Source organism: Carassius carassius, chromosome 15, assembly GCF_963082965.1.
Source record: "Carassius carassius chromosome 15, fCarCar2.1, whole genome shotgun sequence".
Lineage (NCBI taxonomy): Eukaryota > Metazoa > Chordata > Actinopteri > Cypriniformes > Cyprinidae > Carassius > Carassius carassius.
Genome location: NC_081769.1, coordinates 23,597,099 through 23,624,105, shown reverse-complemented (window position 1 = coordinate 23,624,105; position 27,007 = coordinate 23,597,099). Strand labels below are relative to the sequence as shown.

Sequence of the window (27,007 nt, the reverse complement as noted above, 5' to 3'; positions counted from 1 at the left end):
CCGTGTAGCACGGCCAGCGATCTCTCGACCGCCTTCCCTTTCCCCCTCCCTTCCTCCGCTGCCATTGTGTTCTGGTCCCGCGCTGCCCTCCGGCGGCCAAACAGTGCAACTGCACCGGTGTGTGGGCAGCCGAGCACAGCGGGCCTCTCCAATCCATGCCCTGCCATTCAAAATGGTGTCAATTAAGAGCTGCGAGCACTCTTTCTTAAATACATACATTTAGTGAAGCCTTTCAACAGTTCAAAAGGACTGATGACTGGTTGAAATGCATTGATTGGCTGAAGGGGGTATCACCGCTGGTTCCGAACAAAAAGTACAGTCCTACAAGTTGCCCCATTGCAATTGAGTCGTATTATGTCAAGAATGTACCCTGCTTAAGCTCAATGTTAATATGACACTTTAACAGGTCTATGCTAAATGGATGGAAATACATTTATCACTAATGTGGGCCAACTGGACAGGCATGATGAAAGAATTTGAATACCTACATCTTTACACCAGTGTTTTTCAAGCTGCGGACGTCTCACAAACCAGGGGGACCATGGAAAAATTTGAAATATAGAACAAAAAACTAAGTGGAAAAAAGAAGTAAGATAGAAACAGTGAACACTGATGTATGTTTCCCATTAGTTTTCTCAATATTTCTTAAAAGATTAATCATTTTTAAGCCACACAAGGTAATGAACAGCGAGCCTTCTGTATTAAGAAATAAAATATAACAAGACCGATATAATTATTATGAAAAGTGTCCTGAGAGTCTGAAAACACTCTTTTACAGTTAAAAAAAATGAAATGAAATGAAATAAAATTATAAAATATACTGAAAGTAAAGAGAGAAAAAGATTGGGCTGCAAGAAAACAAATACTGCACCACATGAACATGTACAAAAATGATGTGATGAGCGAAAAACATAGCAATCAAACTTGTTTAACTTGCATGTGATTTAGAACCATGACATGCTGAAGCAATGCAGTGTCTGAATTGTTTTAGTCTACTGGTTTCACCATTCTGCTCTTGAAAACACCCTTGAGTTAACAGGCAACAAAACCAGAACCATAATCTGAAAAGTGAGAGTTTGTGTATCCACATGAATATCTGTACTGGGCATATTCACTTCTGAAAATGCTTATGAACTGGAGAGTCCATTTGTGTTTCATGCATATTTCATGTAAAGCACCGTATAATAAACAGAGGAACAAAGGAGCAAGAGTAACATTCTGAATTGAAAGAGGATGTTTCAGCAAAGTAAAGAAATGAAAGAGTGATATTTGCTGGTAACGTGCAGGTATGAATACAAAGCTATAAGCAAAGGTGGTGTGTTGGAAGTGTCTAACAGTACATTTTTGGGTAACACTTTAGAATAAGGTTCCATTAGTTAATGTTAGTTAATGTATTAATTAACATGAACAAACAATGAACAATACATTTATTACTTGTATTTATTAATCTTCGTTAATGTTAGTTAATGAAAATACAGTTATTCAATGTTAATTCATGCTAATTCACAGCATATTAACTAATGTTAACGAGCAAAACGTTTGATTTGAATAATGCATTAAATGTTGGAAATAACATAAACTAAGATTAATAAATGCTGTAGAAGGATTGTTCTTTCTTAGTTCATGTTAGCTAAAGTAGTTAACTAACATCAACTAATAGAACCTTATTCTAAAGTGTTACCAATTTTTGTAGCAGTATTCAGAAAAGGATAATACTAATTAAATACTGATAAAACAATGAACAGCATGAACAAATATTGAAATTGCTAATAAATAATAATCTAATATATAAAGGGTAGGCTTCAAATTTACTTTCAGAATAAGGAAAATGCAATTGCTTTTTTGAATTTTAAAATCCATTTTGTGATGCAATTAGATACAATAACAATTCAACCAATGCAATTACAAAAAATGTATATAATTTCTAAAGTAAAACTATGCTTTCAATACTTTTCAGTGCTTTTAAATGAAAATACCTTTTAAAGTTCAATGTACAGACTTTTTTACAAAAGCATACAATCTCACATTGCACATCGTAAAACAATCTGAAAGTTTTCCCTAGAAAGATATCTTAAGTTTCTTTCATACAAACACTACCTGTCCGCCACAGCAGCAAAATCCTGAAGTCCATCACCTTAGGTCATGGTTCTCTGACAGAAACGAATAACAACCACCCACACAACCTCTTCCTACACACTCTATCTACAGGTTTCGATGCAAATGTCTTTGGAAATAAGACACAGTGCTATCGCTAGTTGCTCTTGGCATGGAAACGATGCATTTATCTAACTTTACCTTCACTCACCATCTGCAGGGCTCCACTATATTCTTTGCACAGAGTTCAGAAAGCACAGACAAATATTAAAAATGAAACGAGTACTATTTAGGTCTACTTTGCATAAACATTATAACAAAGAAATTAATGTTAAAAGGAATGACTGATTTGAGATGTTTCAGATTTATGGTTTGGAAGAGAACGGATGTGATATGAAAAAGCACATTCAAAATCATGTACTACATCAGTATTTCTGCGTGCATTTCAATATGGATGGAGTTTCCCTGCTCATCAAAATCGGCCAGTCAATCTTTCTGTAAAGCTGGGGCCTATTCCCACTAAGCTGCTCAGCCTGAGGAAGTGAGGAAGGAGGGGGCCAGGGGTCTGCCATACAGATGATCCATTCCATACAGCCAACATTCAGCACAAGTGTCCCAGGGCCTACAGGGACTCTGATAAAGCACCTGGACATTTTTATAGACAAACTACTTATTTTTCCCCCCTCATATCGCTTAGGACGACTGATAACTTTATATTTCTCTAAAGCGCTGTGCTGAAAAGGCTAAGGAAAAGGGCCTTTCAGCAGTTTAATTGATCAAGACGAAGCCATGGGGGGCACCTTCAGATAAAAGAGACGGGAACGTTTTGAAGTACAATGGTGGAATCTTTTTTTGGAAGGAACCCAATAAGGAGTAAAAAAAGGAGTCATTACTTAAACTCATTGTGGAGCTTTAACTGTATGTCACTTTTAAAATACACTTTTGTAGACCTATTAGAGACAGGGATTCATTTTGTTGAGTATTTCTTTTATACTTAACCTTTATTGTTTTTTCTTTGTATCTTGGGGGAACAGACATGAGGCAACAAGCAAGTTGGTCCAACTTGTGAGAAAAAAATATATTGGGTCCCTGCAACTACTCAGTTCTAATGACTTGGTGTGAAAAATCTGGCATCAGCTAGCCATCTTTAACTAAATGTATTCCAGCATAGTTTGAATTCACTTGACCATCAGGTAAATGTGGATATATGTTGAATGTGTTTTTCATATAACAGGTACAAATTGTAAAGGGGAAAGGTAGATAGATAAGTCTTACTGCATTATAAAACAGAATTTAGCATAGAATATTTTTATGTCCATTGCCTTTTAATGGTTAACTAAAGTAGAATAGTTTTTGCAGTGAAAGTTCATTTAAAACGGTCAAATAGTTGAAAATAAATTAATGGTTTTAAATAGCCATAGGATGCCATAGGCATGCTTTTCAAGTCTGTTTGCAATTCTACTTTGTATTTGCCCTTAATCTATTCCTTGTTTTCAAAAGGGTCGTATCTGTTGATAATAAAACGAAATAGGCTATACATCTGTATGCTCCAAATATATTGCAAAATATAGACAATAGCTCATCTCATCCTTCAAACTGCAGTGAGTTAACGCACACTAATCAGCATATTGCATGACACGTCCTAGTGCTCTGATTACACAAGAACATCATTTCATTCACAAATTATGGACGTAAATTATTCAGAGCTAATAGATCGAGACAGACTGCGGCAGCCTCAGGATAACCTAATCACTTCACTAAAAAATTGCTACAAAATGGGACTCACTTGAACATTTTGACTGTCTGAAAAATCTGGACAGCAATTTCAATGTTGTCTTAGTAGGGGGCTTAGGTTTTGAGACACAACCTCTGTTTACATTTTGCACAAAAAAAAAAAAAAAATTATTTATATATATATATATATATAAATTCTTCTCTCTGCATATGAATGCAAGTATTTAAAATATAAATAATATGCAAATGACATTCATTTTCAATGCAGTATTCTTGTTAGACATCACAAAATCACATCCAGAGATGGTGGAGAGTGTTTTAGCGAGATCTCTCCTCCCTTTCGGGCAGCGAAAACAATGGTTAGAGTCAACATGACTTTAATTGTCTTTCTTACCTTCTGTCCGTGCGCGCGCTGGGCTGTAGCTACAGATCTTACCGCAAGACGAAACCATAATTCGGATAAAACGAAGAGGCTACAAAATGACATCAGTTCGTCTTTTGTCGTAGATTAACAGCTAAAACGGACGACATATGTTGCTTTGACATGCTGTTAAATCCGCATATAAATCTAGCCAATGAGACCTGAGCGTCGAATAAACGATGATCAAATCGAGAGATCTGCATTGAGATGCGGGACTGAAAAGATGCTTTTAAATGTATGCATGGTGATGGCCAAAGCTGCAGCCGGCGGAGATGCATATGGAAAGCGGGATAGCCCTGGGTTACTTAACAGTGATGTACTGGTTATTAATTAGAGCGAAGTAATGCGGGGCAGACCAAGGAACTTAAAAGACCTAGCCTATTAATTCATCACGATTCAAAATCACCTCTCCTATTTCTTTAGTGCCAGTCTGCATCTGTGATTTAAACGGCAATAACTAAATTCTTGCATGTAATGTCAATATTTTGTCGTTTTATCTGTTGCGCGTTCTTTAATAAGTTTAATTACTAACAAAGACAAAATACACAGTAACTTTTCGACGTTTCAATCAATATTTGCTATGCGTTAATATTACAGGTTCCGACCACGCCCCCCGAGAACTTCTGCCCAATCAAAGAGCGGTTTGAATGATCGACACGTCCGTGCGCATGCGCAGTGTTGCTGTGACTGTAGCGCGGGAATGTAGTGGTACAATGGGAAGGGCGTTCATAGACACTGCATTTGTCAACAGTGTTGAAGTAAGTGTTATTATATAAGTTATTAGATCCTAAATGACTAATATTGTTGTATCTGTTAAAAATGGTAGGTTTCGCTTTCTGCTGATACAATTCCCAGGTCAATAACTCACAATATAGCGCTGTATATCTAAAAAAAAAAAGAGTGGTTTTCACTGCTAAAAAAAACAACAACGATGTAACCAACCTAAGATACTTGCTGGTGTTTCCTGGTTTACGGCTGCGTTAAAGCCTAGCCAAGACCATATTTGTGTATGTTAAATGGTTGTTTGATTAAATTCATTTGTCTAATTCGTGGTTAAAATATTTTTTATTGCATTATTTTCATTATCTCTTTCGAAACTCTTCCCAGTGGTCTGTTCCATCCTGTTGACATGGAGGAGGAATTCTCGCAGTCCCTTACCCCGCCTGTATCCCCATCTGCTCTGGATCATTATGGTGAATCTGCTCCCAGTCGGCCTCCCTGCTTCACCTGTGCTTATGAACCAGGTAGAGAAGAGACAGGACGACTGTCATCAAATGGCTACATCAGCAGAGGAGCCCTGAAGAGGTACCGAGTCCTGGTGTTATAATGATGATATATTCTGTGTCAACCTGTCTGTTAACCTTACATCCTCTTTTCTCTATGTTTAGGTTGCTGTTAAAGCTCGATCCAGCTCATGCGGATTTTGAGGGGGACACAGTTGATATTTTTGACTTCCCATGGGTGACAGAAACAGCGCTGGTAGAATCTACCAAACTTCTGTTTGGCTTGTTCAGGTAGGAGTGCAGGTGTGTTGGCTCTGGAGGATTGCCATGTTGTCTGCTGAAACAAGAAGTCTGCTAATTTGACAATCTGTCTTTGCTTTCAGACAAAAGGTGTTCAAACTGGAGACGCTGGTGCAGTCCAGCTCACATGGTTTTGGTAAGCATCTGAAGACAGACTTTTTGGGAAGAGGTGTTACAGTCTGACAGTACTTTGCAGCTGAAATATAAATAACTAAATTTTGACGCTTTCAGGTCAAGCGAGCAGTCTTCATTATGAGGCAGAGGAACTTAGACAGCAGTGTGTGCTGTTCCTCAGCTATATCAAGGTCTTCATTTACAGGTACTGTGCTGTGCAGGTGCTGTGGCTTGGTAGTAGCTAAATAATATCAGAAACTGGTTTTCACGTTGTGTTTTGCTCGCCAGGTTTTTGGAGCCCTCACAATCCCTAGATGAAGGTCCTGTTCATCCCTTTAAAGATGCAGAAGCTCAGCTGCCCTCAGTCTTGGTGGAGGAGCTCTTCAGTATCACACAGCTTATTGGACGAATCAAAAATCTGCCAGCCAACGTCCAGAGTGCTCTTACGATTCAACATCAGGGAAAGGTACTGCAGAACACACCTGTGCCATTTTCACAAGCTAAATGATATCTTTTAGCCTATTGATGATATTCCTAAATATCTGTTTATATATTTACTAAATGTCTTAACAGGATAGTTCACCCAAAAATTGAAATTGTCATCATTTAGTCACACTCTAGTTGTTCCAAGCCTGTAGGAATTCTTCTTCTTCTTCTTCTTCTGAACACAATCGAACACATTTTAGAGAAGGTGGGTCACTAAACGGTTAATGCTCCCCACTGACTAGCATTGTATTATTTTCTGTTTCTAAGTTCATGGGGACCAACAACTGTTTGGTTACCCACCTTCTTCAAAATATATTTTTATGTTAAACAGAAATCTCATACAGGTTTGGAACAGCTTGAGACTAAATGATAACAGAATTTTAATTTGTTGTTGAAACATTTATTGAAAAGAGAGATTTTATTGTTTAGTTTTTTTCTAGAGGAACCATATTTTGACTGAACTGCCACTGTTGCCAAGCACTAATAGGTTAAAAATGTTAAATGCAATTAAAATAATGTTGTTATGTTATATCAACACAAGAAGAGAGATAATTTTTATTTTCAGTATATGAACATATATTTATGTACAGTAACAATACTTAATATACAGCTACATTCTTTTACACAAGACACTACTCTTCAAAAGTTTGATTTGCTAAAGTGTTTAAAATGTCTTTGAAAGAGGACTTTTATGCTCACTACACATATTTGATTAAAAAAAAACAATAATATTAGGAAATAATACAATTTAAAATAACTTTATTTAAACATATTTTTAAAATGTATTTTTTATTCTAATGGCAGTGGTTGTAATTGTTTCATTAAAAGGAGCAGTTTGAAAGAATTTAATGGAAATGAAATCACAAATGAATCGCATCTTTATCAGCATTTTTGCTCTCTCTGTTAAGACATTCAGTCACACTTTTAGCCTCTTTGGATGGACTTGATGGCCAAATACAGAGTGGTTTAAAACGAATACAATATTGATCTGCAACACAAGAACATTTTATTATATAACTCTCCCTAGTAGGGAAAGAAAGTGGCATAAGGAAAAAAATCTAACCCCCGTTTGCAGCTCTTTCCTCCATCTTGGCAATTATTGCATCTGCACCTGGACATCCACTGGTCTGTTCTGGAGATCCTGCACCTGTTGGAGCAAAGGATGATGGGTAAGTTTCAGTAGCTGTCTCTAGATTGCACGTGTGGTCCTGAATCTGGGACTGTCATACTAACGAGTGTTGGGTCCTGGTGATTTTGAAAGGTCAGGTAGTTTATGCGCACCAGTTCGTGAATTTGACAGGCGAGACGCTCACAAACATCAGTCTGTTTGAGGACCAGGTCAACAGTCTGCTCTGTGATCTCATTGGCCTGGCCATGAACAAATATAATAAGGTGTGTGTTTTATAACAAACAAACATTGTGTTGTAAAGATTAGGAGTTAGAACAGTCTTTCCTTCTCTCGCTCTGTCTAGGTGAGACCAACAGAGACTTTGACCACCCATCACTATCACTGCCTGTGCACAAAGGAACTATGGATCCTACTCATACATTTACTAGAGCACAGGAGCAAAACCATACACACTCAGGTTAGTACATACACAGTCTCAGCATAGATGGTTGTTTCTTATGATTCTTGATTCTGATTTTTCTTTTCAATCCAGTCTTTTTGGAGTTACGTAAATGCCCTGCTGCAGACTGTCCTGAAGGGGACGCCTTCAGGAGACCGTGACCCAGGTCTCCCCATACACTGTAAAGACCCTGAGGGCTTCACCTGGTGGCTGCTCACACACCTGGCCCAGATTGGGATGCACAACCAGAACGGCATTGCTCAACAGGAGGTAGATCAACACAAGCTAGTATCACATGATGAGATTTTATTCATTTTAATAATGAATATTACATTGGTGAGTTTGCTGCTGTTTCAGAAACAACTTGAGGATAATTGGAACTTTGTGATGGGGCTGCTGAAGTCTAGCTGTGATCCAAAGGTGATTAAAATAATATTGCATATTCCAGTGTATTATGTGTTTACTTGGCTAATATGCTTGTTTATGAATAGCATTAGATATCTTTTTGCGCAGTGCACATTGTGAATTCTGAAAGGTAAATATTAATTTTCAGAAAGCTGCACAGGAGGAACAGATACGAATGATTGTCCACTGCTGCCTCAGCCTCAGCTTGATGTGGGGCCCAAATGTCAGTGCTGTCACAACACTCTGGGAATATTACAGTAAAAATCTAGTAAGTCATTACTGCAATTATTTTGGTTATTAAAGCCATGATGTACAGTGGGATTAAGAGTTTTTCCCCATTTAAATCTGGAAACAATAATGTTTTAAGAATTTAAATTATTATTTTATATTATATTGTATTATATTATATTATATTATATTAATTCAAACTTGGGGTGTTCATATCAGCTCATTACTGCAAGATCACTTAGACATTAAATATTACTTCTGTAACTGGATACATGATATACTGTGGGACCCAGAAGTCCACATTTTTCTCCCATTTAAATCTGTAAATAAGTTTTATAAGTTAAAATTTATTAGTTTTGATCATTTTAATAAATTAATTATTACATTTATATTTATATTATCTTTTAATGTCCAAATCGGCTCATTACTGCAAGATCACATTCACAATTTAATTTAACACTATGTTTTAATAATTTAAATTCACTCAAGCTGTTGTTGTGCTGATAATATAATTTATTAATTGGAAAAATGTCAGATGAAAGCATTTTTACTAGTGATCTCTACAATACCAGCTGTAGTTTCATAGTGACTAGATTCATGCTGAATCAGATTTTTAGCAGATTTTCTTAGAACTGGACTTGAAGAGTGTATTCAATATATTGAAAAAACATTTGATGTGGCGAAATTTTCATGTTGTGACTAATTGCTAATGCTTTTATCACGGTATACAGTATTATCACGGTATTGAAATTTAGTTTAAAACAGGTTAAATAACTTCTCTTATAACAAAAAATAACTGAACATTTAAATACAATGAAGCAATACAGAAAAATATATAAAGTTAAAAGTTTTACACAGATTAAAGTGCAAAAGAACTATAAAGACCAATAGGTATCACTTTACAATAATACCTTATTAGTTAACCATTATTCCATTGTTCACAATGACCAATAGCTACATTTGCTATAGAAGTTATTAAACTTTGTTAAAAAAATACAAGTAAATAACACAGTTATGAAATAACATTATTAAATATTGGAATACCTAAGATTAATAATGAATGTTCAGAAGTATTTTTCATTGGCAGTTTATGTTAACTAATGAAGCCCTAAAGTAAAGTGTGAATGAACCATAAAGAATCAAAACAATATCTAAGGCATGTAGTCCAGATTAAAATGAAAAAAAAAAAAGTCTGAAAATAAATAGCCTATAAGTACTTGGCACTGTGATGAACACCATAGCAAATCTGAATTTAAAATTTAAAATTATTTAATTATGTTTTAGAAAGTAGTGCAGCTGCTTTATTTATCTCTGCAGAGACCAAGAGAGAGGGAGAGTGAGTGAGTGAGTGAATATACTACCGTATTTTCCGGACTATAAGTCACACTTTTTTTCATAGTTTGGCTGGTCCTGCGACTTATAGTCAGGTGTGACTTATTTATCAAAATTAATTTGACATGAACCAAGAGAAATGAACCAAGATAAAACATTACCGTCTACAGCCGCGAGACGGCGCTGTATGCTGCTCAGTGCTCCTGTAGTCTACACTGAAAACATAGAGCGCCATCTCGCTGCTGTAGACGGTAATGTTTTATCTTGGTTCTAAATAAATTCTTTGTTGTATTTTCCTGTCAAAATAACGGAAGTCTTCAGCTTTTAAGAACAGCCGGGTTTTTCGGTAGTGGGTGGTGTTAATACGCAAACGGCAATCTCATTGGCTGGCGTTCGTCCCTGTTTTGATTTCAGCAAATCAGTTCAAGCGAACGCACAAAACCTGATTAATATTCATGAATCCAGCAGTTCATTAATCCTTAGTAATCCTGTGTTTTATAGTTCTTATTATTAGAATTCGTATCAATATTATCCTATCAGTATTTTTGTTTGTTTTTTTCCCAATTTTTGTTTTTGCCAGAAACATTGAATGACAGAAAAAACAACCACCTCTCAAGTTAAAATGTTCAGTTAAAATGACTAATATGCATTCAAACATGGTTATCAAATTTACTTCTAATTACTTAAGTTATATTATTAAATAATAGTTGATTATTATAAAGCTTGACTGACTGATATTAAAAGTGTACTGATGTTAAAAGTGTATTTTAAAAAAACTGCACCATTTTACAAATGTTATATATTATTATTATTATTATTATATATATATGTGTGTGTATATCAGTCTGGCGATTCAATTGCCAAGGTGTCCGTAGAGGGTTGGCATGTTTAATGTGGACTGTACTAATGCTTTATCAGTGTGAAAGACACCCTTCAGTACTACTTCTAATTCTGAACTCTCTTCATTTATGTGTATGCAGAACAGCTCTTTCACCGTGCCCTGGTTAGGTGTGTCAGGGCTGGGCAGTATCAGCAGGACTCCTCTCTGTCTGCTGCAGCAGGCTAAGAGCTGCTGTAGCCCTGCATCTGTCGGCTCCAACTCTCACACGCAGCTCTACCGCTCAACCAACTCCTTCCATATCTTCCTGCATATTCTGGCCCTTCACCTGAGCCAGGAACATGCTGGCGGCGCCCCCTGGAGACAGATCAAGGGCAGGTGAGAATGAGCCTTGAGACTCGCACCTATTTTCAAAGTTTAGACCTTGTCACCCCTACGTTCTGGTTTCAGATCAGTCAGCAATTCGTTTGGCCTGGTGGAGCTCCGGTAAGAGGCTGAAACAGACAGAATCTGGATAATGAATTTTTCTGTCTGGACCATGCTCAGCCGTGCGGCAAGCACGAAGGCTAATTAGCTAACGAGCATAGCGGTTAATTCACCTTAACGCAGGCGTTCGGGCTTCCAGCAGTGCCGTGGCGGGGTCTGACTTGGCCGGCTCCAGGACCACCTCCTCCTCCCCAATACATGCACAAACACACGTGCCACACGGGGAGGTGTGGGCTGCGCTGATGGCACTCAGGCTCGGAGCGTGCTCGGTGGGAGGCACGGCGCACGGTGCATTAATGAGATCGGCAGGGAGCACGTTCAAGCTCGTACTCTGGGAATGAGCAGCATCTGCTCGTGGCAGACAAAAAAAAAAAAAAGCTGTCCATGATAAACAAACAAACAACTAGACAGGCAAAAAAACCGCAAACAATATCTCGACTGCCTTCCGTACATCTTTGGCTCATTCTCTATCTCAGGTCAGTCTCTAAAAGCTTGCATCACACTTCCGTGCACCGCATCTATCTGTAGCGGCGACGCGGCTCGACTCCCCGCAGCTTTGCGTGATGTGTTTTTGTCCAAACATTAAACGGATGCTCAAAGGCCTGCTTGTAGTGCAGTGTGTTTGTTATGGAACCTGCAGGGTTCTGTTTGGGCCAAACAGTCAACAGTAGAAAGAGGCGGGGGGAGCGGAGGGGGTCAATATTGATTTCTCCTTCTGTGCTGCAGCAAATTGAGCCGCACACGACAGTGCAGCTACCACTGTGTGCCTGAGTGTTTTTGACATTTAACATGGTCTTTTAAAGGCATTTCACCGTGGTGCCCGGAGGATCAAACAACACTCTCTTTCACACAGACACACACACATAAACAAACTTGCACATTCTGCTCACAGGCATAGCTTTCCAGGAAGACTGAAAGTCTGGAGGAGGTTAGCGATGAGTTGAGTACTTAGGTTGAAACGTTTGATCCTGATGGACCCCAACAGCTTTTTGAAGCTATGGCAGCATTTGTGTGGTGGAAATATCATTGGAATTAATTAAAAATTGATCAGCCTTGAGTCAATGAGGAAAATTTGGAGTATTGTACTGTAGACACAGATTGTATATTAGTGCGGAGTATCACCAACTACCCATCACAATATAAATTTCACAACAGTGAAGCCCTGAAAGTCTAGGATGATTTTGAGAATCTGGTATTTTAAAAACAAAAAAATTATCATTTTTATCATTCGTTGTTATTAGGGCTGGGCAAAAAATATATTTTTCGATTAATCTTTTTTTTTAATTTTTAGTCGATTCGATATCGATTCTCAAAAGCAGTGAATCATTCTTTTCCGGTATTTACTTCAACATTTAAAAGCAGATCTGATTAATGTGAATCTTTTCATTAGTCTTCTCCATTAGATGTCACCTTCTTATTCACCTTGTGCACTGTTACAACAGAAAGCCTGTTACTCATTCAGTGCTCATCATGGCGGAGGTACTGTTGACAAGAACCAAGAACATCACGCGTAATGGCGCCATAATTCTGCAATGAATGAATGAATTGCGGATAGTGCAACGCACGGTTTTGTTTACACAAGTGCAGACGACGCTCCTGGTATTTTCATCCTCTGTCGTCTTACTATGATTATATAAATACACGGATTTCATCCACAGCTGCTCTGAGAGTCACTTCATTAGCGTTTTATTGTCTGATTTGACAAAACCACTGTCATATCACATACACAGCAGCTGCAAGTTCCTCACGGCAACCCGTCAAAATAAAAGTACTTTTTTTTAATGTCAAAAATATATTACTATTTAGCAGTCTTAAGACTCAATGTAACAACAATGCTACTACTACTACTAAATATTAATAAATCTTCATTTTTAAAGGAGTAATCACGTTTATTTTCTTTTTAATTTTAACAGTAAACCTCTGTTTGTTGAAAACTTTTTGTCCAAAAAAAAAAGGGGGGGGGGTTTCATTTGATTAGGATAAATTAAATAGTTCTATGCCTTCATCTGATTACCAGAACAATTAAGAGGAACATTTTATATGGCCTTATTATTGTTTAAAAAAGGACCCTATACAAAAAAAGGCCTTAATTTGGCTCTTAATTTCTTTTTATAAATTCATCATTTGTACACTGTTGATTTTTTTTTACATTTCAATAGCATTTGTATTAAAACTATATTCACTGAATCTAATAAAAAATTATAATAATAATTTAAAAAAAAGAGAATCGAATCAAGAGCTTGTGAATCGAAATCAAATCGAATCAGGACATCTGAATCAATACCCAGCACTAATTATGTTTATTATATCATTTAGGGCACAACAAAGATGATCCACATTACCTATGTTTCCATCCAAAGTTATGGATTAAACTTTACTTAAAATTGGAATATCGCATAAAACATTTGTGAATAAAGCACCATTCAGTTGAGGAAAACAAAATCATCACTTCCTGATAAACTTTCGCTAAATATAAAAAAAAATAATAATAATTTGCTGCAGTAGAAGAAGGCACTGTATATAAAAATGTTTGTATACAGTAATAAATAAATAAATAATTATATACATATAACAAATATTATATTTGATGTATGCAAAATAATAAAATTTTACTAGCAAACACTAGATTTTAGACTCCATACATTGAGAAATTTCATAAAACGCTTTAGATTCAGTACAATCAGTAATTGAACTGTAGGAAATAAGAACATAATCAAATTAAAATTATTGATTGATTGTATCTGCACAGTGTTTGTTCCACATTATGACCATGTCTGTCTCATGTGTCCACAGACTCTACTCAAAGTTCCACCAGAGGAGAATGACGGAGCTCTCTGACACAGGCCTGCTGCACTTCCTGCTGCTTTTCCTGGTCCTGGCGCAGTGTGCGGAGCTGGAGGATGTGGCCAGCCGAGCGTGCGACTTACTTGCCATGCTGCCCGCTGACTCCACGCCCCCTGCCCTGCGTGCGCTGCAGTGGAGGGGCCAGCTGGCTCTCGTGCTATTGTATTTGGAGAAGGGACTGGATGCTGGCGCACTGGCGGGGCAATTGGCCGCCTACTTCAGCCAAGCGGCCCGCGAGTTCTACCTGAAGACCACCGAGCCTTCGCGCAAGCTAGCTCTCTGGGCACCACTTAGCTCGTACCTGGAGGGGGTGAGCGAGGTGTTCGAGACAAGTCCTAATCTTACGCTATCAGAGGAAAGGCTTCTGAACGAGGGCTTTGGACTGCTGCTGCCTGCCTGCCGTCAGTCCGAGCTCAGCTCTGCTTTGGGCCTCCTGCAGACACTGCTGGCACAATTACGGTGAGAGTACACACACAAGCTTTACTTTAGATGTTAAGATGTGTTGGTTCCTCAAACACACAGCAACCCCTCGCCCCACCCCCAAGTGATCCCAGAAGCTTGCCAAGACCCTTGCCTCTACGCAGCTCAAATCTCTCCCCTGCATCCCTTGTATGTTGACAATGGCTTGATTGTGCAGTAATTACAACATAGTGTGGAGATAAGCTTATCCGTTGTGCACAGAGCCCCTGTAAGGTCCCCTGTGCATCTCTAGGGGCCCGCAGCACCCAGGTCAGCCCGTACAGGTGCTGGAAGAGAGCTGTGTTGAGTTTCGGCCCATAGGTCCGGTCCTGGCTGGAGAGAGCTGAGTGTGGACTAAGCTGAAAGGAGGGACGAGTTCATGGCAAGGACATCGGTGTGCCTTACATGTATAACACGGTCAGAGGTGGCTAGGGTGCGACTGAATAAGGTGTCTAAGGTAAAGGATCGACTGCTTAAGTCTCCACTCCTCTCATTTGACCCAAATCAAACTCTGAATCACTTTAACACTACTAATTCCCACAATTCCCAAGCAGGATCTGTGGGTGGGAGGCCACTCATTTGCACATTAATGGATGTTAAAACTGAAGCAAGCAAGTTTTTCCCGAACAAGCTCATGTTGGCACCAAGATCCCTATGACCCAGTTTAAAGAGACCGTGCGCTCTTAAACGTGTCCTTCAAATTACTCTTTAATTTCACCGCGGTTCTGTTGTATCACTTTTATTAATGCGTTTTCACTGACACAATTAATGCGTTATTATGTGGTCCGGTAAATTGAACCCTGGCTTCATTACGGCTGTTAGGTTGGAGATGGCATGCGCAAGCCTTACATGAATTAGCCAGCACGCGGCTACGGGGCGATGTAAGGCAGACTGTAACTGACGGATGATTCACGCAGATAACACAGGCCAGGCTCTAGTCACGCTCTAATTCTCCTCATCACATTCCCTGCCACGATCCTCTGTGTGTGTGGGCAGTGAGATCGCAATGGTGACCCCTGCAGCACAGTGGCGTCTTTGCCAAGTGACTAATCGAGTTCTCGCCAATCGATTAATCCGGTTCCTTCCTGCTGCGCTTTCACCGTGCACGCCGTCTCCCCTCAGGAGAACGGAGAGCACGGTGGCACTGAGGGTAAAAAGGGAGGTGGTGAGAATTATCTCTGGTTCTATGTTTCTGTTCAGCACAGCAGGGGCTGTTTGTCAAACTCATTTAAGAACACAAAACTGGTTTAATTCATTTAAACTATTAGGACAAAATGGCTTTAAAAGGATGCAAGAATTGTGGTGAATTGAGACTGAAGGTTTATTAATGAGTTGAATGTATTCAGTGATTCACCTCTTTGACTATTTTTAAAGAAATAACAGGGTTACATTACATCACCGCTATGAACTATGATTTTCTATTTTTAGTGAGTTGCAGATGGTAAATCCAGATATTCCCATTCTTGAGCACTTTTGTTTGGATATAAATCTGTGTGGTGCAAGGTGAGTCTTCAGTGTTTTTGAGGAAGAGGATGACATTTTTAATTATTTTGTCAATATTTAGGAGCACATTTGCACAAGATTTATTGGGAAAAGTGCTGTGCAACATTCAATTGAATCATTTTAAATGAGTAATTTGTAATATTTTCTAGTTTCAATTTAGTGAGCGTAAAGACATTTTGGAGCAATGGCTGCTGAAAATTTAGAAGAGAGATATTACATTTAAATGTATATTAAAATAAAAATTATTTAAAATTGTTATATTCCACATTCAAAAGTAAAAAAAAAAAAAAAAAAAAGATTTAGCATATAGCTAATAAACAAGTTAAATTTGATTGTTGCTTTTGAAATTTAGGATTCATTTTGCTGTTAATTAATATTTAGTATGCTTGCATTACATTAATTGTAATGAAATGTTCCCTAGAGCAAACCGGGCCTACAGCCTTACTAATGGGAATTTCACTCAATAACTCTTCACTACACAGTTCAAATGTTGACATTGATAGCCAAAAACCTTCAAATGGTTTGACATATTTACTATTGAAATGGAAAGCAAAATGTTTTCTTCTGTTTTCACGAGCATACTAGCATATAGATTAGCCTCAGAGCTTATAGACACAGACTAAAAGCCACGAAACTTGATTAGGATTTCAAGGCGTCTGTCCCCGCTCTATGTTACTTGCTATTTGAAAGCCATATTAACTTATACTATAACACATGCATGGTCAGAAATAAGCACCATTGCTTAATGTCACAGTGAAGGACGTGCTCCTCCATCAACGGGGTGTGTGTTGAGCGATACGGAGATATCAGAGCTTACGCACAGTGTCAGATGGCGTGCTCGTGATGCTTATCTGAGTGTGTGATTCCGTGTGTCAGTTTACACGAAGGCACCCGGCGTGATCGTGTAAGTCGGTGTGTACGTTCCTGAGGTGTGTGTTCAAAATCTGTGCTGCAGTCCGGGGAGAGATTAAACGAGTGTTCAGATGGTACGGGGTGTGTGCGTGTAAGACGCCGCAGTGAGGGGATTAAGTGGGGTCTCTGACGATGTCTTGTACAATGAGGGTTGATGGGTGTGAAAGGCCCATCCTGCCGCGGTAACGAAGCTAATGAATTCACTCTCTAATCGATTGTCTCAGCTCTCCGTGGATTAGATGCAACCTTGCTGGAAGGCGCGAAGGTGTGTGCGTGAGCGTCACATGTGCGTGCACGCCGTGGCCCTTTCCCGGCGCTCTCACTTTCATCGCTGAGAATGACAGGACAGGAGGATCATCTCCAGTCTAAATGAGATTACAGCCTCTTCAGCTGCTTATCTGAGCTAATGCCAGCCACTGCAGAGCCAGACTCGTGCTCTCAGCCTCCCATTCAGACCCAGCCTCACAGCTATCGCCAGGCCACGGAGGAACCGCTTGCCCCACACCAGCACACTCCATCTAATCCCTCTGTCCGGATAGATTCACAGTGAAAAGAGGGCAGAGGGGGCCGGAGATAATACAGACAGTGAGAAAGGCTGCAGTCACATTTAAGAAGGTTGGAAAGAGAAAGGAAGATTGAAACCAAATGGATGAATCTGGATAGATGAGATGGGGGAATGAAACACAAGAACTGACTTTAGGAAGAGAGGGACAATTATTTTGAAGCTCCTGACACTTCACTCAATCCAATGACACCATAAATTTTAAACTTAAAATTTTAAGCAGTGATCAGATGTGTGCACTGTCCTGATTAAATGGGAATGGCAATGGAAAACAACATCAAACTGCTCCTCACATCTGCTTAACCATCGTCTCATCCATTTTTCGTATTATTTTTAAGCTCCTTTTTCTCCTTTATAGTACAAGAACAGACTCACACGGCTATTATATAAAATATTAAGCAGTACAACTATTTTTTACATTTTTAAGAAATGTCTCAAGCAACAAATCACCATATTAGAATGATTTCTGAACGATCATGTAACAATGAAGACTGGAGTAATGGCTGCTGAAAAATCAGCTTTGCCAACACAGAAATACACTCCATTTAAACATATATTAAGAAAGGAAACCATTCGTTTAAATTTTTATTATTTCACAATATTACTGTAAAAAAGGCGCCTTATTTTTTATCAAATAAATTTAGCCCTGTGAACATTAAAATCTACTTTCAAAAACATAAAAAAAACATTTGCAAGTGTATTTAGAATAGTTACATAATATTAATGTAATATATGTAACTGCTATCAATTTATTATATATGGTTATTCCGTTTTGTTGCTTCTGGAGGGATAATTGCATAAAGTGCTCACCAACACGACACCTGAAAAACTGCGAGTCTTCAAGTGTGTGCTTGGCATTAATCTGTTTCTCCGTTTCTCTCTTTAGGAGAGTTCACCAGCGCTGTGGCCAGCCGTCTCACTCTGTAGACTCTTTCAGTTGGGTTCCTCTCCCCAGCGTGGCTAAAGAGCGCCACCAAGCGGTGGCAGCGGCACTCTGGTCTCACTTCTTCCCCTTCCTGTGCAGCATGAGGCTTTCCCAGACCCCCCCGCCACAGCTCGCAGATGCTGCAGCAGGTCAGGGAAATAGAGAAAATGAACTCTTGTTCTCTCAGGGGCTCTCTTTGCATGGCTGCCTTTTCTCTAAAAGAGCTGAATAGAAGGGAATAGTATGAATGTGCAGTGTTTTTTTATTTTTATCATTATTATTGATTTTGAGAAATATAATGACCTGCTCTCACTTTCTTGCCCTACAATTGTAGCTATTTTAAGGGTAGAAATGTGGGAATGAAAGTGTAAAATCTAATAGTATTTTATGCTATTAGGCTTCACATTGTTGGCATTAGACATGCCTGGCTCTGCCCCTCAAAACCTACAGCCCCACCCCATCCAGTCCATTATGCAAAGCTTCGGCTGGGATGAAATGCTCCACCCCCTGCTGGTAACCCACTATCTAAATCACCTGCTGCAAAATGGGTGAGTGTCTTTTCTCCATTTACTCTTTTTTTTTTTTTTTTTCCGGTGCATAGTTGGACTGGTTTTACTGTGAGCTCAAAATTCTCTTTCACAGAGAGCTGGTCAGTTGGGTCAGCTCTGGGCCAGGTTCAGGTTCGGCCCAGGCTTTGTGTGTACGTGCCTGGATCCGCTGTGTTCTACAACATTACCTCCATAAAAGCCAAGATGCTCCAGATACAAGAGCAGGTACAAAGAGCTCATCAAGTCACAGTTGGCATGGTATGGCAAGTGGTTAAAGGGATAATTCACCTTAAAAATTAAAATTCTCTCATTATTTACTCAACTTCATGTAATCCTAAAACTGTATGACTGGTTTTGGTTTTTGTAAAAACAACCTGATGTATTAAGAATTTTTACCAGTAAAATTGTCACTATCCTGCACTTTACACCCAAGTCCCTTTCAGGGAAATTCAGTTCACTTATAGGCCATATGTGACCCTGGACCACAAAACCAGTCTTAAGTCGCTGGAGTATATTTTTAGCAATAGCCAAAAAACATTGTATGGGTCAAAATTATAAATTTTTCTTTTATGCCAAAAATCATTAGGATATTGAGTAAAGATCACATTCCATGAAGATATTTTGTAAGTTTCCTACAGTAAATCTATCAAAACGTAATTTTTGATTAGTAATATGCATTGCTAAGAACTTCATTAGAACAACTTTAAAAGTTTTCTAGGTATTTAGATTTTTTTTGCACCCTCAGATTCCTGATTTTCAAATAGTTGTATCTCGGCCTAACAAACCAATCATCAATGGAAAGTTTATTAATTTTTATTTTATTTTATTTTTTTATTTTTACGGTCTGCTATTTTGGGCATGCAAGACCACAGAAGTCTTGATATTTACTAATTGACAATATTACGAGTAAACCATCTATGTGTAAATATACATATGGTCTTTTTTTCAGTGGATAGTGGTTTTTCTAACATTTTATGACTTTTGGCAAACCAATGTAAAAGGTTAATTTATGCCACCTACTGGACTGGAGTGTGAAGTGCTCTGTGGTTTGCAGGAGAGGAAAAAATCAGTCACTGTGATTTTACTGTCAAAAAGAGGGATAGATCCAAAAATTAAAATTCTGTCATTCCCCACTCACCCTCATGTCCTTCCAAAACCATAAAACCTTTGTTCATCTTTGGAACATAAATAAAGATATTTTTGATGAAATCCTTTCTGACCCCGCATAGACAGCAATGCAACTGAAATGTTCACAGGCCCAGAAACATAGTAAGGACATAATTAAATAGTCTGTGACATCAGTGGTTCAACTGTAATTGAACCAGTGCCAATTGTGTTGCTGTCTATGAAGGGTCAGAAAGCTCTCAGATTTCATCAAAAATAGCTTAATGAACAAAGGTCTCACGGGTTTGGAATGACAAGAGGGTAGGTAATAAATAACAGATTTTTCATTGTTGGATGAACTATCCCTTTATATATCAGGGAGTTATGCCCAAAAACCGACTGGAGCACAGCTCTAGATAAAGGACTAAAGTGAGTTTCAATGTATTGTGATCAAATTCTCCAAACTGAATATTAAACTAAGATTCAATCGACTTAGAAAAATACCTACAGAAGAAAAAAAGCCATACAGGTTCGACATGTGCATTAGTAAATTATGACATTTTTTTTGTATGAATTATTCCTTCAATTTGCTAACAAGTGATAGCGAATCGGCACTATTAAAATGATTTGGGTGTGTCAGAGAGAGCAGCTGTGGTATCGTGTGTACAGGCAGAAATCTGGATGAACAGCTGGGCGAGTTAACCAGACAGGTTCTCCGACTTCCAGAAGTGGAGTCTGTGCTGCAGAGAGCAGGCCTGCATCCTGCTGCTTCCAAAGATCCCAAACCTGCAATGGCTGTGTTCATCAAGGTACACACACTCAAACCAGAAGCTCTAACATAGAAGCCATACTGTATCTCCGACACTCTGTATTTGTAATTTACTAGGCTGTGGGTCGATCATACTGTGAGCTCCAGCTCCTCTCTGAGCGTTCTTCAGCGGTGTCCCGAGCACTGGAGTATGTAGGAGACATCCTCAAATATATCAAGCCTTACCTGCTAAACAAGAGCCGGGAGGGTCTACAGCTGGCATACTGGACTGCAGGTGAGTGATTTTAGACATAATTTACTCTATCTTTTGTTGAATGTTGTATTTCACTTGAAAATGCAAAAATAAAATGGCACTTAATGTGTACTGTAAGCTTATGGTAGTTTTGTAAATTTTTTCAGGCTGCTTGGTCAAGCACTGGAGCCACCTGTTGGCCACCTCGAAAGCTCAGCAGCTGCTCTTCCGCATTGTAGATGTGCTGTTACTGTCCCACGCTCTTCTCCAACAGGACAGTGGAGCACACACTCAAATGCTTTCAGCCATCAAAGAAAGCTTGCCTCTGTTCCTGCAGGTTTACGCATCTCAAAATCCAATACATACTCTGTATTCAGACTATGAAACCTTTCCCTATATCCTGAGGTCATTGTTGATGAAGTTCCCTGGCTTTGTCATACATGTAACTAAGATTGTCTTGGTATCTTCAGGGTTTGTCAGTGGCAGTGAGTGTGTCCCAATCTCAGGGGGCATACCTAAAGCAGCAGCTGCACAGTGTTATTTCCCAGTACCTGAGCCGCTTTCTCCCATCCACACCCTCTACTGGAGCGGTGGTCAATCATCCTGTCCTGCTGGCAGCCTGTGAATCAACACCCACTCCACAGGGGGAAAGACTCAGGAGGAGCATTCTGCATGTGCTGAGGTATGAGTCATGTGATTTCATATTTATCTAAATGAACAGCAATAAAAGTCATGTAGCTTCTTCATAGTCGTGTGTATAAAAGAAGATGACCAACCTTTTAGGGATAACATTGTCTCTGCAGAGAGAACTTCCTCCAGTTTAAAGGTATCGCTCCTCCACCTCGACTCGCTGCTGTTCTCTCTTTCCTGTTGGAGCTCCTGAAACGGAACAATGACAGAGATCCTGCCTTACTCACAGTTCCCCTTCCTTTGGTGCTGCGCTGTCTGATGCTGGTCAACGAACCACAAGGTAGACAAGGATCATATAAAGGCCCATTCACACCAAGAACAGTTCACGTCATTCGCGTTGACTGGCATGAATTTGCCTGTTTTTGCATCTTTGTATTGACTTTGTATGTAATCTACTCGTGCGACATATTTACATTTGCATTTGGTGAGAATACACCATAACGCATATTGTCACCTGCACCATGACTAATATGCTCATTTGGTTAATTTTGGTACAATTTTCTAATTATATGTGTGAAATCTGTGATGTTTATTTTCCACAATTCTTTTGAATAGGAAATTAATAAGAACAGCATTTATTTAGATATACATTATTTGTAACAATATAAAAGCCTTTACTGTAACTTTCAATCAATTTAATGCAAAAAATAAAAAAACTTACAGACCCTAACCTATAGGGTAGTTTTTATGTGAGCTCTATTATACGAGTTGATGCGATTTTATTTTTTTATTTTTTGACTATGATTTTAGTTATAATTATAGCTCTTAATTTGTTATGCTCTTAATTTGTTATGCATTAAATATATTACCTCTGCATTATTAAAGTGGAATATTTAGTTTTTCTTGTGAAAGTGACATGACATTCAGCCAAGTATGGTGACCCATACTCAGAATTCGTGCTCTGCATTTAACCCATCCAAAGTGCACACACCTGGAGCAGTGGGCAGCCATTTATGCTCCGGGGCCCGGGGAGCATTTTTATGGGTTCAGTGCCTTGCTCAAGGGCACCTCAGTCATGGTATAGCCGGCCCAAGACTCGAACCCACAACCCTAGGGTTAGGAGTCAAACTCTCTAACCACTAGGCCACGACTTCCCCTCTGTGGCCATCCACATTAAAGGCCCTCACTTTATTTTGGCAAAACATTAATAACACAAGTAAGCAGTGAGACCCATCAATTAGAGAGATCATCTTTTGTAAAGACCTCCTAGCTCCTGATAAAAAAATAAAATACAATGTATTTCATTGTTTTTATTTAATCAAATCCCTGTTGTGTTTCTCTCAGTAAAGAGGCTGAGCACGGAGGTTACCCAGCTTATTGTGGAGCGGTGCACTGCTGCAGTAGGAGAGCAGCGATGTGAACACACCACTACTATTCTACGGTAAGTTACCCACATTGATCAGTGCTGCCTTAGAGACTATACTCTTTCGTTCTGTTGTTACCCTTTTTTTTTCTTTCCCAGGGCCTTCGTGGAAGAGAATGAAGGTGTATACGACCAGCAAGTGTATAATGTTCTAGAAGTTGTCGCTGTCCTTCATCCCTTCACAGTGACGGCCCTTATTCCCTTTCTGTCACTGAGCCTTAGAAAGACAGAGTGCAAGAGAGGTCTGGGAAAAAATACCTCACTCAGGTACAGCAAAAGTAACCTATATCATATAACCTATGTCAGCTTAGATCTGGGAAGAAACTTGAGCATAAACCAGCACTATCCATTAGCATTCCCATTTGCTTTGTTCTATGCTTCATTTTCTCCTTCAAAAATCTGTCTTGTTTTAGGAATGGCTATAGGAGGCTGCTGGCCCTGCTTGGAGACAGTGGACAGGCTGAGATGATTAGTTTAGAAGAAGACTGATTTGAATCAACTCCCAATACTCTTTTGTAAACGGTGGATATTGTAATAAACTTTGTTTGAATACCCTGTGCTCTGTGCTTTGTTCCTGGCTTAGGGAATCAAGCTATGTTTGTAGTGTGTTAAGGGATACCCCATAAGGCTCCAATACTAGATACAAAAAAATGTTGATAGTCATTAGTCCCAGTTTTATACGTAAACCCTCTTAAACCTTTAAAGTGCATCATATGCTGTTTTCTGAAGGAATTTACAGACAGAATGAGTGACACTGGCAGAGGGAATTATCCCAGCTGGCACTAACTAGACATCGATATAGTGTAAAGTTAACGCTGGACCCTAAAGGCCGAAATTTTTGCACGTTAAAAAATTAATATGAGCTTACGTTGTGCATACTTTGTGTATACTCCGATACTTTCGTCTGTCGAAAAAAAAAAATAGATCAGGTTCAATTTTCTGCTTTTTCCATCCGTAGCATCCACTTTGATAGGAAAGGATGACAAATACAAAAAATATATAAAAAATACCAAAATTTCAGACTCGGTGTGCATAGACTTTAAATTCAGCGTGAACTGGAAGTTACTGCCGAATTTATTTCATTGTAGTGAAGTATTTCCATCTGAAAATGATTAATGAATAGAGCTATAGAGGGCATGGTTTTATGTTTGTGCTCCTCGCTCTCTCTCTCTAACTCATAGCAATTTAACGGTTGGAGGGGTGCGGGGTTGCCAACTCTCATGCATCTGGCTGGCGTGACACTCAACTTGGACTTGATGTTGAAAGCGTGAGTTTTACGCCAGATGCGTGAGAGTTGGCAACCCTGGGGGTGTGTTTAAGGATATTCTGCCCAAGCCGTCAAACTGACGTCATAAGAAAAGCAATGACATTCCAGAGCTAAAGTTAATGTTCAGATTTTGATTAAAGATTATACATTTTTAATCGGATTAACTTGCATGGATTAATTGTTTACATAAAGATCAACAATGTGCGCCAGTAAAGTAAATAGTCAATTTTGATTCCATGCGGACTTTATGTTTGCAACATTTTGGTTGATGTCAATTTAGACGTTGGCTCGACGTTGGATTTTGAACAACATAATATCTACGTCAGCTGATGGTGTTGGACATCAAATTACCCAATGTTGCAACCAAAGTTTAACCAAATATCAATGTCTTATGTCGTTGTGTGGCTGCTGGATAAGATGTGGGTGCTAAATGCCCTTGTATACATTTTTCTTTTTAAAAATGTAGTAAAGTTAACATCAGACAAACGAATGCTGTTTTCCCAAATTTCAGCATTTTGGCAAACAGGGCCGTCCTTTGGCTGTCTAACTGGTGCAATCATTTTAAGAGGGCCCCACTTCGAAAGGACCGAGGGGGAACCCTGCAGCCCACACCCAAGTGAAAAGAGCTATACACTTAAAGTGAAGTTATTTTGTTATAAATAATCAGAGTCTGACAGCCCCTCCCCCTTATGTCATAATTTAAGCTGTGACAACAAATTATTTTTCAGTGTGAACGCACTTCTCGCATTATTTATACTACAAAATGTAGAATAGAATAAAAATAGAATAATGCATAAGTACGTGATTGGGATGCACCTATTCCTGTTTTTGCTCCATTTCTCCTGCGAAAAAAAGCTCCAAACAAAAATATCAGAACGAGTCTTTGGGCAAACACAGTAGAACAGGGACAGGCAATGTCGGTCCTTGAGTGCCGCTGTCCTGCAGAGTTTACCTCAAACCCTAGTCAAATACACCTGAACAAGATCAAGATCATCAGGATTACTAAGGCTACAGACAAATGTTTTTTTCTCTCTTCTCAGAGTTAAATTCTGCAGGACAGTGGCACTCCAGGACCTACGTTGCCTACCCCCTGCAGTATAATTTAGTTCCTGAACAAATCCAATTTTTAGCAGATTGGTTGAGCAAATTATTTAATCCATTTAGATCCAGTCAGTCACTTCAATTGGAGGTTTTATGAATAAATCTGTCCTTAACAAAATTAAATGATTCTAAGACTTACAGGTGCTTCTCAATAAATTAGAATGTCAAGGAAAAGTTAATTTCAGTAATTCAACTCAAATTGTGAAACTCGTGTATTAAATAAATTCAATGCACACAGACTGAAGTCTTTGGTTCTTTCAAATTGTGATGATTTTGGCTCACATTTAACAAAAACCCACCAATTCACGATCTCAAATTAGAATATGATGACATGCTAATCAGCCAATCAACTCAAAACACCTGCAAAGGTTTCCTGAGCCTTCAAAATGGTCTCTGACAATCACTGACACCCTTCACAAGAAGTGTAAGTCACAGAAATTCCTTGCCAATAATCTGTCTGTTCACAGAGTGCTGTATCCAAGCATGTTGACAGAAAGTTGAGTAGAACAAAAAAGAGTGGAAGAAAAAGATGCACAACCAACCGAGAGAACCACAGCCTTTTGAGGATTGTCAAGCAAATTGGATTCAAGAATTTTTGAGAACTTCACAAGGAATGGACTGAGGCTGGGGTCAAGGCATCAAGAGCCACCACACAGACATGTCAAGGAATTTGACTTCAGTTGTCGTATTCCTCTTATTAAGTCACTCCTGAACCACAGACAATGACAGAGGCATCTTACCTGGGCTAAGGAGAAGAAGAACTGGACTGTTGCTCAGTGGTCCAAAGTCCTCTTTTCAGATGATGGCAAGTTTTGTATTTCATTTGTAAACCAAGGTCCTAGAGTCTGGAGGAAGAGTGGAGAAGCTCATAGCTCATTAGTGTTACGTTTCCACAGTCTGTGATGATTTAGGATGCAGTGTCATCTGCTGGTGTTGGTCCATTGTGTTTTTTGAAAACCAAAGTCACTGCACCCGTTTACCAACAAATCTTGGAGCACTTCATGCTTCCTGCTGCTGACCAGCTTTTTTCAGATGCTGATTTCATTTTCCAGCAGAATTTGGCACCTGCCCACACTGCCAAAAGCACCAAAAGTTGGTTAAATGACCATAGTGTTGGTGTGCTGACTGGCCAGCAAACTCACCAGACCATAACCCCATAGAGAATCTATGGGCTATTGTCAAGAGGAAAATGAGAAATAAGAGACCAAACAATGCAGATGAGCTGAAGGCCACTGTCAAGGAAACCTGGCCTTCCATACCTTCTCAACAGTGCCAAAAACTGATCACCTCCATACCACGCCGAATTGAGGCAGTAATTAAAGAAAAAGGACTGTGCTAAATGTACAGTAAATAAACATACTTTCCAGAAGGCCAACAATTCACAAATGGATTTTTTTGGTTTTATGAAGTATTCTGATTTGTTGCGATAGTGAATTGATGGGTTTTTGTTAAATGTGAGCCAAATCATCACAGTTAAAAGAACCAAAGACTTAAACTAC

The 27,007-nt window shown here is 39.0% G+C and overlaps 1 protein-coding gene across 1 annotated transcript; it reads left to right on the top strand.

Annotated features, from left to right (window-relative positions):
• The first annotated feature begins 4,869 nt into the window (after positions 1–4,869).
• Positions 4,870–23,663, top strand: LOC132158630 (protein MMS22-like). The gene is made up of 25 exons (XM_059568123.1): positions 4,870–5,007; positions 5,357–5,554; positions 5,638–5,763; positions 5,856–5,908; positions 6,004–6,091; positions 6,175–6,352; positions 7,448–7,541; positions 7,634–7,764; positions 7,845–7,958; positions 8,034–8,210; positions 8,298–8,360; positions 8,494–8,613; positions 10,886–11,121; positions 14,023–14,532; positions 18,396–18,583; positions 18,832–18,982; positions 19,077–19,207; positions 20,756–20,895; positions 20,973–21,129; positions 21,255–21,424; positions 21,558–21,769; positions 21,891–22,057; positions 23,062–23,158; positions 23,240–23,407; positions 23,554–23,663. Exons 2-25 carry the CDS (start codon positions 5,379–5,381, stop codon positions 23,627–23,629), a joined length of 3,723 nt encoding a protein of 1,240 aa, XP_059424106.1. The 5' UTR covers positions 4,870–5,007; positions 5,357–5,378; the 3' UTR covers positions 23,630–23,663.
• Positions 23,664–27,007: the final 3,344 nt, after the last annotated feature.